The following is a 16,525-nucleotide window of genomic DNA, read 5'->3' on the forward strand; positions in this document are numbered from 1 at the left end:
GCAGAATTAGGGAAATAAGTGATGCCATGAAGCGTTCCAACGTCAGAATTATTGGAATTCCTGAAGGGGAGGAGAAAGAAAGAAGTCTAGAAGATGTCGTGGAACAAGTCCTTCATGAAAACTTTCCGAATCTCGCGAATGAAACCAGCGTTCATGTACTAGAGGCTGAACGGTCTCCACCCAAGATTATACACTCCAAAAAAACATCACGACACCTGATAGTCAAATTGAGAAATTATAATTGTAGGTATAATCTCTTGAAAGCTGCCAGGGCAAAGAGGCTCCTTACTTACAGAGGGAAGCCCATCAGAATAACGTCAGACCTGTCCACAGAGACCTGGCAAGCCAGAAGAGGCTGGCAAGATATATTCAGGGCACTAAATGAGAAGAACATGCAGCCAAGAATACTTTATCCAGCAAGACTGACATTCAAAATGGATGGAGAGATAAAGAGTTTCCAAGACCGGCAAGACTTAAAAGACTATGCAACCACCAAGCCGATACTGTAGGAAATATTAAGGGGGGTTCTATAAAAGAGGAAAAATCCCAAGAATAGCATTGAACAGAAATATAGAGACAGTCTACAGAAAGAAAGACTTCAAAGGTAACTCGATGTCAATAAAAACGTATCTATCAATAATCACTCTCAATGTGAATGGCCTCAATGCACCCATAAAACGGCACAGGGTTGCAGATTGGATAAAACGACAGGACCCATCCATATGCTGTCTACAAGAGACCCATTTTGAACCTAAAGATACACGCAGACTGAAAGTGAAGGGGTGGAGAAGCATCTTTCATGCCAATGGGACTCAAAAGAAGACTGGGGTAGCGATTCTCATATCAGATAAATTAGACTTCAAACTAAAGACTGTAGTCAGAGATACAGAAGGACACTACATAATCCTTAAAGGGACTATCCACCAAGATGATCTAACAATTGTAAATATCTATGCTCCCAATATGGGAGCAGCCAATTACTTAAGAAAACTGTTAATCAAGATAAAGAATCATATTGATATGAATACACTAATCGTAGGTGATCTTAACACGCCTCTTTCAGAATTAGACAGATCATCGAAGCAGAAAATCAATAAAGAAACAAGAGCATTGAACGACACATTGGACCAGATGGACCTCATAGATATATACAGAACATTCCACCCTAAAACAGCAGAATACTCATTCTTCTCAAGTGCACACGGAACCTTCTCCAGAATAGACCACATACTGGGTCACAAATCAGGACTCAGCCGATACCAAAAGACTGAGATTATTCCCTGCATATTCTCAGATCACAATGCTTTGAAACTGGAGCTCAATCACAAGGAAAAGTTCCGAAGGAACTCAAACACCTGGAAGCTAAAGACCACCTTGCTTAAGAATGCTTGGATCAACCAGGAGATCAAAGAAGAACTGAAACAATTCATGGAAACCAATGAGAATGAAGACACTTCGGTCCAAAACCTATGGGATACAGCAAAGGCGGTCCTAAGGGGAAAATATATAGCCATCCAAGCCTTGCTCAAAAAAATTGAAAAATCCAGAACACACCAGCTGTCTCTACACCTTAAAGAACTGGAGGATCAACAACAAATCAAACCAACTCCACACATAAGAAGGGAAATCATCAAGATTAGAGCTGAGATCAATGAGGGAGAAACCAGAGATACAGTAGAACGTATCAATGAAACTAGAAGCTGGTTTTTTGAAAGAATCAATAAGATCGATAAGCCACTGGCTACACTAATCCAAAAGAAAAGAGAGAAATCCCAAATTCATAAAATTATGAATGAAAGGGGAGAGATCACAACTAACACCAAGGAAGTAGAAACAATCATCAGAAGTTACTACGAACAGTTATATGCCAATAAGCTTAGCAACCTTGATGAAATGGATGCATTCCTGGAAAAATATAAACTACCAAAATTGAACCAGGAAGAAATCGACAACCTGAATAGACCGATATCTAACAACGAGATTGAAGCAGTGATCAAAAATCTCCCAAAAAACAAGAGCCCAGGACCTGACGGATTCCCTGGGGAATTCTACCAAACCTTCCAAGAAGAAATAACACCTATTCTCCTGAAGCTGTTTCAAAAAATTGAAGCAGAAGGAAAACTTCCAGACTCTTTCTATGAAGCCAGCATTACCCTGATCCCCAAACCAGGCAAGGACCATACCAAAAAGGAGAATTTCAGACCAATATCACTGATGAATATGGATGCTAAGATTCTCAACAAGATCCTAGCCAACAGGATCCAACAACACATTAAAAAGATTATCCACCATGATCAGGTGGGATTCATCCCTGGGCTACAAGGATGGTTCAACATTCGTAAATCAATCAATGTGATACAACAAATTAATAGGAGAAGAGAGAAGAACCACATGGTCCTCTCAATTGATGCAGAAAAAGCATTTGACAAAATCCAACATCCGTTCCTGATTAAAACGCTTCAAAGTATAGGGATAGAGGGAACATTCCTGAACCTCATCAAATCTATCTATGAAAGACCCACAGCAAATATCATCCTCAATGGGAAAAAGCTTGCAGCCTTCCCGTTGAAATCAGGAACAAGACAAGGATGCCCACTTTCACCACTCTTGTTCAACATAGTATTAGAAGTCCTAGCAACAGCAATCAGACAACAGAGAGAAATAAAAGGTATCCAAATTGGTAATGAAGAAGTCAAACTCTCTCTCTTCGCAGATGACATGATTCTTTATATGGAAAACCCAAAAGACTCCACCCCCAAACTACTAGAACTCATACAGCAATTCAGCAGCGTGGCAGGATACAAAGTCAATGTGCAGAAATCAGTGGCTTTCTTATACACTAACAAGGAAAATACAGAAAGGGAAATTAGAGAATCGATTCCATTTACTATAGCACCAAGAACCATAAGATACCTGGGAATAAACCTAACTAAAGAGGTAAAGGATCTATACTTGAGGAACTATAGAACACTCATGAAAGAAATTGAAGAAGACACAAAAAGATGGAAGACCATTCCATGCTCTTGGATCGGAAGAATAAACATCGTTAAAATGTCTATACTGCCTAGAGCAATCTATACTTTTAATGCCATTCCGATCAAAATTCCACCGGCATTCTTCAAAGAGCTGGAGCAAATAATCCAAAAATTTGTATGGAATCAGAAGAGACCCCGAATCGCTAAGGAAACGTTGAAAAACAAAAATAAAGCTGGCGGCATCACCTTACCTGATTTCAAGCTTTATTACAAAGCTGTGATCACCAAGACAGCATGGTACTGGCATAAAAACAGACACATAGACCAGTGGAACAGAGTAGAGAGCCCTGATATGGACCCTCAACTCTATGGTCAATTAATCTTCGACAAAACAGGAAAAAATATACAGTGGAAAAAAGACAGTCTCTTCAATAAATGGTGCTGGGAAAACTGGACAGCTATATGTAGAAGAATGAAACTCGACCATTCTCTTACACCGTACACAAAGATCAACTCAAAATGGATAAAAGACCTCAACGTGAGACAGGAATCTATCAGAATCTTAGAGGAGAACATAGGCAGTAATCTCTTCGATATCAGCCACAGCAACTTCTTTCAAGATACGTCTCCAAAGGCAAAGGAAACAAAAGCGAAAATAGACTTCTGGGACTTCATCAAAATCAAAAGCTTCTGCACAGCAAAGGAAACAGTCAAAAAAACAAAGAGGCAACCCACGGAATGGGAGAAGATATTTGCAAATGACAGTACAGACAAAAGGTTGATATCCAGGATCTATAATGAACTCCTCAAACTCAACCCACACGAAACAGACAAACACATCAAAAAATGGGCAGAAGATATGAACAGACACTTCTCCAATCAAGAAATACAAATGGCTATCAGACACATGAAAAAATGCTCATCATCATTAGCCCTCAGGGAGATTCAAATTAAAACCACATTGAGATATCACCTTACACCAGTTAGAATGGCCAAAATTAACAAAACAGGAAACAACATGTGTTGGAGAGGATGTGGAGAAAGGGGAACCCTCTTACACTGTTGGTGGGAATGCAAGTTGGTGCAGCCTCTTTGGAGAACAGTGTGGAGATTCCTCAAGAAATTAAAAATAGAGCTTCCCTACGACCCTGCAATTGCACTCCTGGGTATTTACCCCAAAGATACAGATGTCGTGAAAAGAAGGGCCATCTGTACCCCAATGTTTATAGCAGCAATGGCCACAGTCGCCAAACTATGGAAAGAACCAAGATGCCCTTCAACGGATGAATGGATAAGGAAGATGTGGTCCATATACACTATGGAGTATTATGCCTCCATCAGAAAGGACGAATATCCAACTTTTGTAGCAACATGGACGGGACTGGAAGAGATTATGCTGAGTGAAATCAGTCAAGCAGAGAGAGTCAATTATCATATGGTTTCACTCATTTGTGGAGCATAACCAATAGCATGGAGGACAAGGGGCGTTAGAGAGTAGTAGGGAATTTGGGTAAATTGGAAGGGGAGGTGAACCATGAGAGACTATGGACTCTGAAAAACAGTCTGAGGGGTTTGAAGTGGCGGGGGGGTGGGAGGTTGGGGTACCAGGTGGTGGGTATTATAGAGGGCACAGCTTGCATGGAGCACTGGGTGTGGTGAAAAAATAATGAATACTGTTTTTCTGAAAATAAATAAATTGGGAAAAAAAAATAAAAAAAAAATAAAAAAAAAAAGATACCAGAAATATTTAAACCCATAATTTTATGTTCAGTTAATCTTCGACAAAAAAGCGAAGTATATGCAATGGGAAAAAGAATCTCTTCAACAACTGATGTGGGAAAACTGGACAACTACACGCCAAAGAATGAAACTGGACCATTTTCTTATACCGGGCACAATAATAAATCCCAAATCCTGAAACCATAAAAATCCTGGAAGAGAGCATAGGCAGAAATGTCACTGACATTAGCTATAGCAATAATTTTTTAGATAGGTCTTCTGAGACAACGAAACAAGAACAATAATAAAATACTAGAACTCGTCAAAATAAATAGCTTATGCATAACAAAGGAAACAATCAACAAAACTAAAAGGCGACTTACAGATTGGAAGAAGATATTTGCAAATGGCATATCTGCTAAATAGTATTCAAAATATACCAAGAACTTACATAACTCAACACCAAGAAACCAAATAATCCAATTTAAAAATGGGCAGAAGACATGAACATATATTTCTCCAAAGAAAACATAGGTGCCCAACATCTGAAAAGAGGCTGAATAGCATTCCTCATCAGGGAAATCAAATCAAAACCACAGATACTACCTTACACCTGTCAGAATAGCTAAAATCAGAAACACAAGAGACAGCAAGTGTTGGCAAGGATGTGGAGAAAAAAGAACACTTGTGCACTGTTGGTTTGGAATTCAAACTTGTGTACTCACTGTAGAAAACAGTATGGAAGGTCCTTAAAAAGGTAAAAATGAAACTATACTACAATCCAGTAATTGTACTACTGGATATTTACCCACAGAATACAGAAACACTGATTTCAAAAGATATATGCAACCCTATGTTTATTGCAGCATTATTTATAGTAGTCAAATTAAGGAAGCAGCCCAAGTGTCCATGATGAATGGATAAAGAAGTTGTGGGTATGTGTGTGTATACACCTGCAATGGAGTATTATTCACCCATTAAAAAAAAGAATGAAATCTTGCCATTTACGATGACGTGGATCGAGTTAGAGTATAATGTTAAGTGAAATAAGTCAGTCAAAGAAAGACAAATACCATACAATTTCACTCACGTGTGGAATTTTAGATACAAAACAAGTGAATACGGGGGGAGGGGTAGAAAAGAGACAAACCAAGAAACATGGCCTTAGATGTAGAGAACAAACTGATGGTTACCAGGAGGGAGGGAGGGTGAAATAAGTGATGGGGATTAAGGAATGCACTTGTGACGAGCACTGAGTAATGTATAGAATTGTTGAATTGCTGTATTGTATGCCTGAAACTAATGTAACACTATATGTTAACTATATTGAATTTAACTATATTGGAATTAAAATTAAAACTGTAGAGGTGCCTGGGTGGCTCAGTCTTTAAGTGTCTGCCTTCAGCTTAGGTCATGATCCCAGAGTCCTGGGCTCCCTGCTCAGTAGGAAATGTGTTCTCCCTCTCCCACTCCCCCTGCTTGTGTTCTCTCTCTCATTGTCTTTCTCTCTGTCAAATAAATAAAATCTTAAGAGAAATTAAATTAAAAACTAAAATAAAAACCAAAGAATACTAGAAATATTTTAAAATATGAATGTGTTGATAAAATTTTTAACTAGGAAATAATCAGCAACCTCTGCCCTTTCCTTAGGGAGTAATTATTTTTTTTGTTGTTTCTAAAGTTAATTATTCTGTGAGTGTCATGTGTTTGATGAACTTTGCTTTCAATAAATATATTCTAAAAATTAAGATTGAAGTTTTCTAGTTTCAAGGAGATTTTTAATATCAGCAGGTAATTCTCTTTATTTTAAATGGACAGATGCAGTTTCTTTGGGAAACTACCTTGAGATGTGTTTATTATAAATAACATTTTCTGCTTATAATTTATGCATTAAAGGTTTTTAAGTTTTTCTGATACTATAAATATATTTTTTCTTTTAGGTTTGTATCATTTTAAAGTAAAACAATCAGTCTTTTAAACAATTTTTTTTTAAAGATTTTATTTATTTATTTGACAGAGAGAGATCACAAGTAGGCAGAGAGGCAGGCAGAGAGAGAGAGAGAGAAAGGAAAGCAGGCTCTCCGCTTCATTTCATCGGAGAGCCCGATGCGGGACTCGATCCCAGAACCCTGGGATCATGACCTGAGCCGAAGGCAGCGGCTTAACCCACTGAGCCACCCAGGCGCCCACAATCAGTCTTTTAATGTGTACTTCTATAGCTTCCTTTTGCTAGCTGTTTTAAAATATAAAATATTTGTAATTTAATGTTAAGATTAATATTGAATTTAAGGTTTTCAGAGTTATGGCCAAGCTTATGTAAAATATGCTGAAATGTAAAGCCTCTAATCATCTTGATTGCATAACTAGCAACAACTTTATTCTACTCTGTTTATTAACTGTATTAAGTAAGATGTTAACTGAGTTTTGTGAAACACAATGAAGACAATAATTCAACAATATTTTATATCCCATTTCCTTTTAATTGACTACATGAAACCACAGTTACAGTTCCATTTTTTTTTCTGAATGGCTTGTTTCATAAATTAATAAGATATAATATCTGAATTTTACCTTCTTGAATAACTAAAATCTCCTTAGGACAAACAGAATTATGCTTGAATTAATTATGACAAATTTAATGCATTTGAAATTGTTATATTTTTATTTTCATAGCACAGTATTTGATGGTGATTAACAATTTAATTTTTGAAGTCTACTTAAAAATTATTTTTGTGTAAAGAATTATTTTAAATAAATTATTTTAAAGACTGTTTTTTGTGTCCAAATGTTTATTTAGTTTACCTTCAAATAGTGATAACTGTTGGTAAAATGAAATTACATTATTACTGTGTTAACTCTTTTCTGAAGGTTGCACAGTGAATTAAAAAATGCTGTCGAAAAGCAACTGGAGACCCTTCCCTTTGGCATAGATACGGGAAATGATATGTATACAGATGATGAAACAGCCAAGAATTTACGAGAACAATTACAACTAGCCAATCAAGTGAGTGATGTAAATTTTTTTAAACACTATTCTGAATAAACAGAATCTATGTTAATCATTATTTATGAATGATAACAACAGAATAGCAAAATTAGTACTTACTGATTTTCTACAATTTATAAGAATAATTAACAGCTAACAAACTTGTAATATATACCCTCCCTGGTTGTTAAAAATATAGCTACCAAATATATATTTTAATTGAATCATAAATCTTTTGACATGATTTTTGTGTCTTATAAAAATATATTAATGCCAGGAGTGCCTGGATGGCTCAGTGGGTTGGGCATCTGACTTGATTTTGGCCCAGGTAATGATCTCAGGGTTGTGACATTGAACACTGCATCTGGCTCCATGTTACGGAGAGTCTGCTTGAGATTCTCTCTCTCCTCCTGCCCCTCCCCCAACTGGCTCACATACATGCATGCACTCTCTTTCTCTAAAATAAATAAATAAATCTTTTAAAATATATATTATAATGCCCTAAAAAATTTTTAAGGAAAAAAATAATTATCCACTCAGCTAAATTTACATTTTTAGTTTTCTGTGTTTTCTTTTGATATGGTGTTTTCCTCAATTTTCAAAGAGTATAGAATTATATTTCTCAAAAATTGTACTTCTAATTACTTCTCCTTTTTTCTTCCCTCATAGTAATTGAATTATTTGGGAAGCTATGTTATATATACCTTGTTTTCAACACTGAAAATATATAATCATACATAAGGGAATTTTGTTTTTTTTTTATCTTTTTTTAAAGATTTCATTTTTTTACTTGACAGAAAAATAGCACAACTAGTCACAGCGGCAAGCAGAGGGAGAGGGAGAAGCAGCCTCTCCGCTGAGCAGAGAGCCTGACATGGGGCTCAGTCCAGGACCTTGGGATCATTACCTGAGGCAAAGGCAGCCCCTTAACTGACTGAGCCACCCAAGAGCTCCAGAAATTTTCTTTTAATTTACAGTTTTATATCCTAGGCATCTCATATCTTGTATGGATTTGAATCTTTGTTCTGCTTTCTAGCTGTGTGTCTCAGTTTCTTCATTTATAAATGGAGATTACAAATTCTTCACTGCAATTTTGATTTTATAGTTATGTATGGAAAATCATTTTTTGTGCCCTACAAATTTAGTTTTAGAATTCTGATACTTATGAAAGTGATACTTAACTGATTAAATTAAACTGGATTTAAACAGTCTGTATTTACCATAAAAAAAGAGCATGTATGTATGTATGTATGTATGTATTTATTTATTTATTCCAATTCATTTATTTTCAGAAAAACAGTATTCATTATTTTTTCACCACACCCAGTGCTCCATGCAAGCTGTGCCCTCTATAATACCCACCACCTGGTACCCCAACCTCCCACCCCCCCGCCACTTCAAACCCCTCAGATTGTTTTTCAGAGTCCATAGTCTCTCATGGTTCACCTCCCCTTCCAATTTACCCAAAAGCACATACCCTCCCCAATGTCCATAATCCTACCCCCCTTCTCCCAACCCCCCTCTCCCCAGCAACCCACAGTTTGTTTCGTGAGATTAAGAGTCACTTATGGTTTGTCTCCCTCCCTATCCCATCTTGTTTCATGGATTCTTCTCCTACCCACTTAAACCCCCATGTTGCATCACCACTTCCTCATATCAGGGAGATCATATGATAGTTGTCTTTCTCCGCTTGACTTATTTCGCTAAGCATGATACGCTCTAGTTCCATCCATGTTGTCGCAAATGGCAAGATTTCGTTTCTTTTGATGGCTGCATAGTATTCCATTGTGTATATATACCACATTTATTTTTTAAAGGAGCATGTATTAAACTGATTTTTTTTTCATGTGTAAAGGGAAGGGATTTGAAAAAGTAATAGAGGAAAAAAATAATGAGAAAGCATACTCTTCCAAACTTTCCAACTTTCAAGCTCTAGTTTGAACTCTGTTCAAAATAATAATATCAGAAAGGATTGGTGAATATTTATATAGAAGTAAATGGAAATTAATTAAGCCGTGTGAAGGCTTTCTAACAGGCTATCAAAATTAGTGCACAATATGCAATTCTTGATACTCTAGAAAAAGACTATGATAGACCATATGTAAAACAACCCTCTGTTACATACCTTAAATATATACAATGATTATGGGGTTTTTTTTCAACTTTGTTTATTTATTTGACAGAGAGAGAGATAGGAAGAGAGGGAATACAGGCAAGGGGAGTGGGAGAGGGAGAATCAGGCTCCCTGCTGCAGGGCTCCATCCCAGGACCCTGAGATCATGACCTGATCTGAAGGCAGACACTAAATGACTGAGCCACCCAGGTGTTCCATACAATGATTATTTGTCAGTCATACCTCAAAAAAACTGAAAAAAAAAAATTTTTTTTTAAAGAGGAAGTGGAATGAAAACTAGATAAGATTTGTAATTTCAAAAGACAAAACAAAAACAGAACCGTCTCAAAAAGATCTCTCTGCACTACTTTTGTTGCTATAATTTCCAATGTGAAATTTTATTAAAACTTCAGAATTACTTATTCTTTTTTTCTTACTAAACCAAACTTGTTCTCTCATTCCTTATCTTTTCCTCCTCCTGCCTTATCCTCTCTTTGCCTTTCTCCTTCTACATTTTGCTCCACCTCACATTTTTTCTCCGAAGATGGTTTTATTTTTTTTGCTACATTTTGGATCAGTCACTCTACAGAAGATTTGATGAGGTCCAACTGAGCAGTCAAAAAGGAAAAAGCTGATTTCCCACAAAATCTGTACTGTACTTTTTAAATAAATATAAAATTTCAACTGAATGAGAGTTTAGGCAATCTTATGAAATATAAATAATAGAAGATGTTAATAATGCAATAGTATCAAAACAGTGATGTCAGATATTCTGCTTATGGTTCATATATGTCTAAGTATTTTGTTTTTAAGGTGGGATAAAACATATAAAACTCTTCTGGTATCACTAAATTGAAAGACCTTTGTGTTATACATGAAAACTAGCTGAATCCAAACTGAAGAGATGAAAACTAAGTTAAATACAATTTATAGTAAAAAACAGAATAATTTTTATATTATGTTTTATCAAAGTAATAAACATGAAGAACTTGACTGTTCAGATATCTTCATTTATTTCACAAGTATTAATTAGATATCTATGAAATATCAGGCACTGATAGGCAAATCGTTGAGGATACAGTAGAGAGTGTTGATCCTTGCTTTCATGGAAAACAGGGTTTTGTTTTAAAAAAACCTCTCACCAGACTTCTTGAGTTTGTTTTCTATTCTGTTTTCTAGCTCTGTAATGTTGGAAATGTCTTTTGTATCTTACTTTCATTTATATAGAGATATTATAATAATTCTTATCTTATGGAGTTCTTATGGTAATTCAGAAATTCCCATAAAGCACTTAATATAATACCTAACACACATGTAAATTAATAAATTTACCTATTATTTTTATCATCATCATGGTGAAAAGAGGAAGGTAATTAAAATTGAGTTCAAAAGCTGTTGGGTAAAGCAAGTATAATTGCCTCGGGAGCTGATAACATTATTAAAGTATTAAGTACCTAACTTAACATTTTTAGTTTGGAGTATTTTGTTCTGATAGTGTGATTTGTAAAAATCTCTCTGGAGGGCACATTGGCAGTAAGAGCCTTAAAAGTGTTTATATCCTTTGCCCAATTAATTAGATTAGGATATCACAAAGATTGTAGGAATATATCCTAAGAAACTGTGTGAAAATTGATGAATAAATATGTGTGTTATACTATTATATATGATAATGAAAATTGGAAATAGTTTAAAAATCTAATAATATGGAATCACATTGTGATTTTTCAAATAATGGGTTATATACCATTTAAAAATTTATATTAGTACATTGGTTCTTCATTTTTTTGTGCATTATATTCTTCTAAGAGCTTTTGAAATAGAGATTATTATTCCCCTTTCCCAAGCTTCTGATTCAAGAAGTCTAGGCTCAATAGTTTTGTGTTTCTAACAGTTTCTGAGGTAATGCTGATGGTTTAGTCCTGTGAGAACCACTGCTTTAGAGAATCGGTTTTCTAACTATTTGTCCAGATAATTCTTACCATCAGGCAGGTTTGTAAAACTACAAACTTTTGAGGTTTTGATGTGTCTTTCTGACCATTCTGCTGAGAAGAAAATGTTCTTAAGGAATTGAAATGAATTGTCCAGGATCATTCAGCCAGAAATCAGGGATTGAATTCAAGTCTTATGGCTCCAGATTCTGTTTGTCTACAAATTTTAAAACTATGTAAGTTTTAGGCAAAACTAACCGATGATGTAAGGATAGTAATTACTTTGAGGGAATAGTAGTATCTTGAAGAAAGGGCTATCAGGCTTCTAGGTGCTAGTAATAACTCTCTTTCTTGAACTGTGTGCTGGTTACATAGGTTCAACCACTTTGTGAAAATTCATGATTTTCATGTGTGTTTTCTGAATGCATGTTATACTTCAGTAATAGTTTCCTTAAAACATATGAACCTCTATTTATTTTAAATGTATATTCTTTATCTTCTTAGAATGCTTATCTTTTCCGTATACCTTGTTATATTCTTACTAAAACAGAATGGATTAGTTCTGACCTGGGATTTAAAAGTTTGGGCTTTGGGGGCACCGGGTGGCACAGTTGGGCATCTAACTCTTGGTTTTGGCTTAGGTCATGGTCTCAGGGTGGTGGGATTGAGGCCAGTGTTGAGGCCTGCAACGGGTTCTGCACTGAGTGGGGTGTCTGCTTAAGATTTTCCCTCCCTCTCCCCTCTCCGTATCTCTCTCTCTCTCTCTTTTTCAAATAAATAAATAAATCTTTTAAAGTTTGGGCTTTAGAAACAAAGAGGTAAAGTTTTCTTCCTGATTCAGTCAACAACTTCCTGAGGAACCCTCAGCAAATGGCCAGAACTTGTTCTACTTTTCTTTTTAGACAACAAAAAGAGAATAATGCTCTGTGCCTATTAGCTTAGCATTTCTTACCCTTTTTGGTTTCAGGACCCTTCTCCAGGATGCTTAAAAATTATTGTGGACCTTGAAGAACTCTTTTTTTTGTGGTTTACATATCTATCAATATCATATTATAGATTAAAACTGAGACATTTTAAAAAACAAATGGGAACTGAAGAACAGATTCCACTACCCATCAGAGAGAGGACATCACATCATATAAACTTTGGAAAACTTCAGTGTACACTTATGAGACAATGAGAGTGAAAAAGGCAAATAATGTCTTCATATTAAAATGAACACAATTTTGACTTCAGGGGTCCCTATATCACACTTTGAGACTTGCTATATTGAAAGAATAGTTAATGACTCAAGAAAACTCTAATTGTAAAATGCCAAGTGAAAATAGTATGTAGTACACACAGTATATTGTCTGGTTCCTAATTTTGTTAAAAGAACAGAAATACAAACTTTTGTTCCAAAATCACATTTAAAAACATGAATACATTCAAAATTTATAAAGATGGTTATACCCAGACCCTAGCAGTATTTACTATCAGGTGGTAAAATTACAGGTAATTCTTGTTTTCTGGTTTGCTGTATTTTACCAACTTTCTACAACATTTATTACTTTTACGATCTGAAAAAAATCTAGTACTTTATTGGGGCAGTTTTCTTCTTTAGTAATTTTTAAGGCTTACATCTTATAGGACAAAAATAGTGCTTTAAATCCATATCTCTGATTTAAGAGTTAAATTTTAGGGATAAGATCTAAATGAAAAAATTTCAGCATAAGGAATTTCATCTTTAGGTTTATTCTCTGAAACATTTTTGTTTGTTTATTTGTTTTTGTTTTTGTTGTTGTTGTTTTTTAAGAGAGAGAGAGGAGGAGAAAGGGCAGAGGGTGAGAGAAAGTCTTAGGCAGGCGCCACACTCAATGCAGAGCCCAATGCGGGGCTCTGTCTCACAACCCTGAGATCATGGCCTGAGCCAAAATCAAAGATCAGACGCTTAATCAACTGAGCCACTGAGGCTCCTCTTCTCTGAATTGTTATTAATACAAGTGCATAAATCAGAATATAACCATGTAACTATACCATCTTTACACAAGTTCTGTTTTTATTTTTGTGACTTCATATACTAGAATTCATTCTGCAAAACAATATGATTCATTTGTACTATGCAATAGCCTGATAAAAGTTTAGTGAATTCTTGATTGTTTTTGTGTTAATAGGAAAAAACTCAGGCTATGGAACTCTGGCAGACTGTTTCTCAGGAGCTGGACAGACTTCAGACACTTTACCAGGAACATATGACTGAGGCCCAGATTCATGTAGTTGAAAGTCAAAAACAAAAGGTAATCTCAGAGAGAGAGATCTGGAAGAATTTACACTAAAAATTGGCAATGGCTGTCTCTTATTGGTAGGAATATGTTTTAATTATTTTAAACGTTCGTTTGTTTGTATTATATGTTTGTTTCTACATTGTCACCTTATTTAACTTTTAGTCGTTTAAAAAAATTATCTTATTTCTTCAACTGCTAATTCACACAATAACAGAAGACATCTAAGTTCATATGTATTGCTTTTGTAATAATAAAAGGCTATAAATTTTAAAGAGGTATTCTTGGATTTCATGGTTCTCTTACATATCAATTTTCATGTATATCTTCATTCTTGAGAAACTCCATTTTGAAGAGGAATGCCCAAATGTCTAGGCATTTATGTTAAATCTTTGCTGGTTAGAAAGTTCTTGGACAGTTAAAGCAATGCCTAGTATACATTAGGTTTTATAATGTGATTATCAGTGAAAGCTGTATTTAGTTCTAAGAAGCGGCTATATGATGATTCTGTATAAATGGACCCCCAGAGCTTATATATTGGCTTATGACAGGAGCTATTATGGCCAGTGAAGAAACCTGCTCAAATATAATGACAATACTGTGTGAAGTGAAAATGTTAACACCCTTTCAGTTACCTCTAAAATAGATGTCAAGTGTATTCAGCTTAAATTAATCAGAATAGAATTATACAGTAGGAAGAAATCTTAATGATTATTAAGGCATTCTTTCTATCCATAGCTAGAATGATTTTTATATTCTTTCAAAGTGGACATCTCAGCTTTTGCTCTATACCTCTGTTGACAAAAACTTACTATCTCAGAAGACCATCCATTCCATTGAAAAATGTGCCTCCTTGATCCTTCCATTGGTTCTTTTTCTGCTAGAAACATTGAGAACTATGGGGTATTCCAATTTTGATCCCTTTTCTATGGGTTTTGAGAAGGCAGATGTTTAAATATATTTTTATCACTCCTTTCTCTCATTTATGGACTTTCCAAATTCCAGTGTATGAATGTTCCTATTACTGTCATCATAATTGGGAATTTCTACCTAAAGGAGTGGCAATAATACTTATATGATGCTTTGCAGTTTACAAAATGGTTTTTCTATATATGCCCATTTGAAAGTAGCCCCTATGTAGTCTGAGCAAGACCTTTACCTCTGAGGGAGGGGACTCTCTTGAGGGAGAATGGACAAAATGGTTGAAGGGAATTGAGTAGGGAGATAAAGGCTTCTAGATATCAAATGAATAAGTCATGGGAGTAAGAAGCGCATAATATAGGGAATCTAGTCAATGATATTGTAATAACATTGTATGGTGACAGATGGTAGCTATACTTGTAGTAAGTCATAGCATAATGTATAGGAAAGTTGAATCACTGTGGTTGTACACTTAAAACTAATGTAACATTATATGTCAACTATATTCAAATTAAAAAATTATTTTTAAATACACACATGCGGCACTTTATCAAAAAGAAAAGGCTTTTACCTGTGAGATCTAGAAACTATTTGTAATAAAAGTAACTACTCTGAGGCTGTTTCCTCATCTAGGTCAATCAACTCCTGTGGTATATTTTTTTTTTTACCTTTATTCTTGTACTGTAGCTGTGCAGTTAGGTTTTTCTGTACAAGCCTTTACAAATAATACTTCATTATCCTTATTTCTGTAGTTATCTGTCAGCCTTTAATTCTGTCATCCAACATATTAATAGCCCCTTCCATCATAACAGATAGTCATACAGTTGGAAACTTGGGCTTTCAAGCCTTGAGACTTTTAAGAAGGGATGAGGCATTAATTCCTGTGCCAGGGTTTATATTGTAGTTTTTGAGTAGGTTTGAATATAGTCTTTCAGTGTTGTACAATGTCTCTCCAATATGTCTTTTTACTAATAGAGTGATTTCTAGAAATAATGCTCTTACATAAAACATAAATAGCCATGTTTGTTTCTACATTGTCACCTTATTTAACTTTTAGTCGTTTAAAAAATTATCTTATTTCTTCAACTGCTAATTCACACAATAACAGAAGACATCTAAGTTCATCTAGACTTAAGCATAATGATTTTAGACTGATTTTAGGTTAATTTTACATATGGGCTTTAAACAGAATGTTATTCATGTACACCTCTACCTTCCTACTGTAGGATCAATTGACCAAATTTCAACGGTTGACCAAGCAGCTTCATGTAACTAATGAGGACATAGAAATGGTAAGTGAAAATATCCATTTAGTGTACTTGTTGATAAAAACAAGAAATTGTGACTTTAATGTTTATTTATGCTAATAAAAATCAATAACAGAAAGGCCCACATATGTGAAATGGAAATAAGTAGGCAGTACTCTTTTTTCTTTATCTATCTTTTCCTTTCACATTCAATAACATGTCTGTGTTCACAATACTTACTGGAGACCTAAAGCTAATATCTTTCTGAGATATCCCCTAATCTAATAGTAATCTTAGGGTCCTTGGTGGTATCTCTTGAGAGTAATCTGGACTCTGAGCTCCTCAAGAGTAGGACTCAGGCTTTATTCTTAGTAT

At 35.2% G+C, this 16,525-nt stretch overlaps 1 protein-coding gene across 7 annotated transcripts in view; it reads left to right on the top strand.

Annotated features, from left to right (window-relative positions):
* Nucleotides 1–16,525, top strand: part of SCLT1 (sodium channel and clathrin linker 1) — a 193,638-nt gene that overhangs the window by 41,458 nt on the left and 135,655 nt on the right. For all 7 annotated transcript variants that reach the window (XR_006386785.1, XM_044268234.1, XM_044268233.1 and 4 more), the window contains exons 6-8: nucleotides 7,563–7,698; nucleotides 13,875–13,997; nucleotides 16,130–16,195. Coding sequence is in view for 6 of the 7 variants with exons in the window: in XM_044268234.1 (XP_044124169.1) it covers nucleotides 7,563–7,698; nucleotides 13,875–13,997; nucleotides 16,130–16,195 (325 nt within the window). In the remaining variant the exon portion in view is untranslated. The remainder of the gene's footprint in view (nucleotides 1–7,562; nucleotides 7,699–13,874; nucleotides 13,998–16,129; nucleotides 16,196–16,525) is intronic.

The sequence above is a fragment of the Neovison vison genome, chromosome 11 (assembly GCF_020171115.1).
Source record: "Neovison vison isolate M4711 chromosome 11, ASM_NN_V1, whole genome shotgun sequence".
In the NCBI taxonomy this organism is placed as follows: domain Eukaryota; kingdom Metazoa; phylum Chordata; class Mammalia; order Carnivora; family Mustelidae; genus Neogale; species Neogale vison.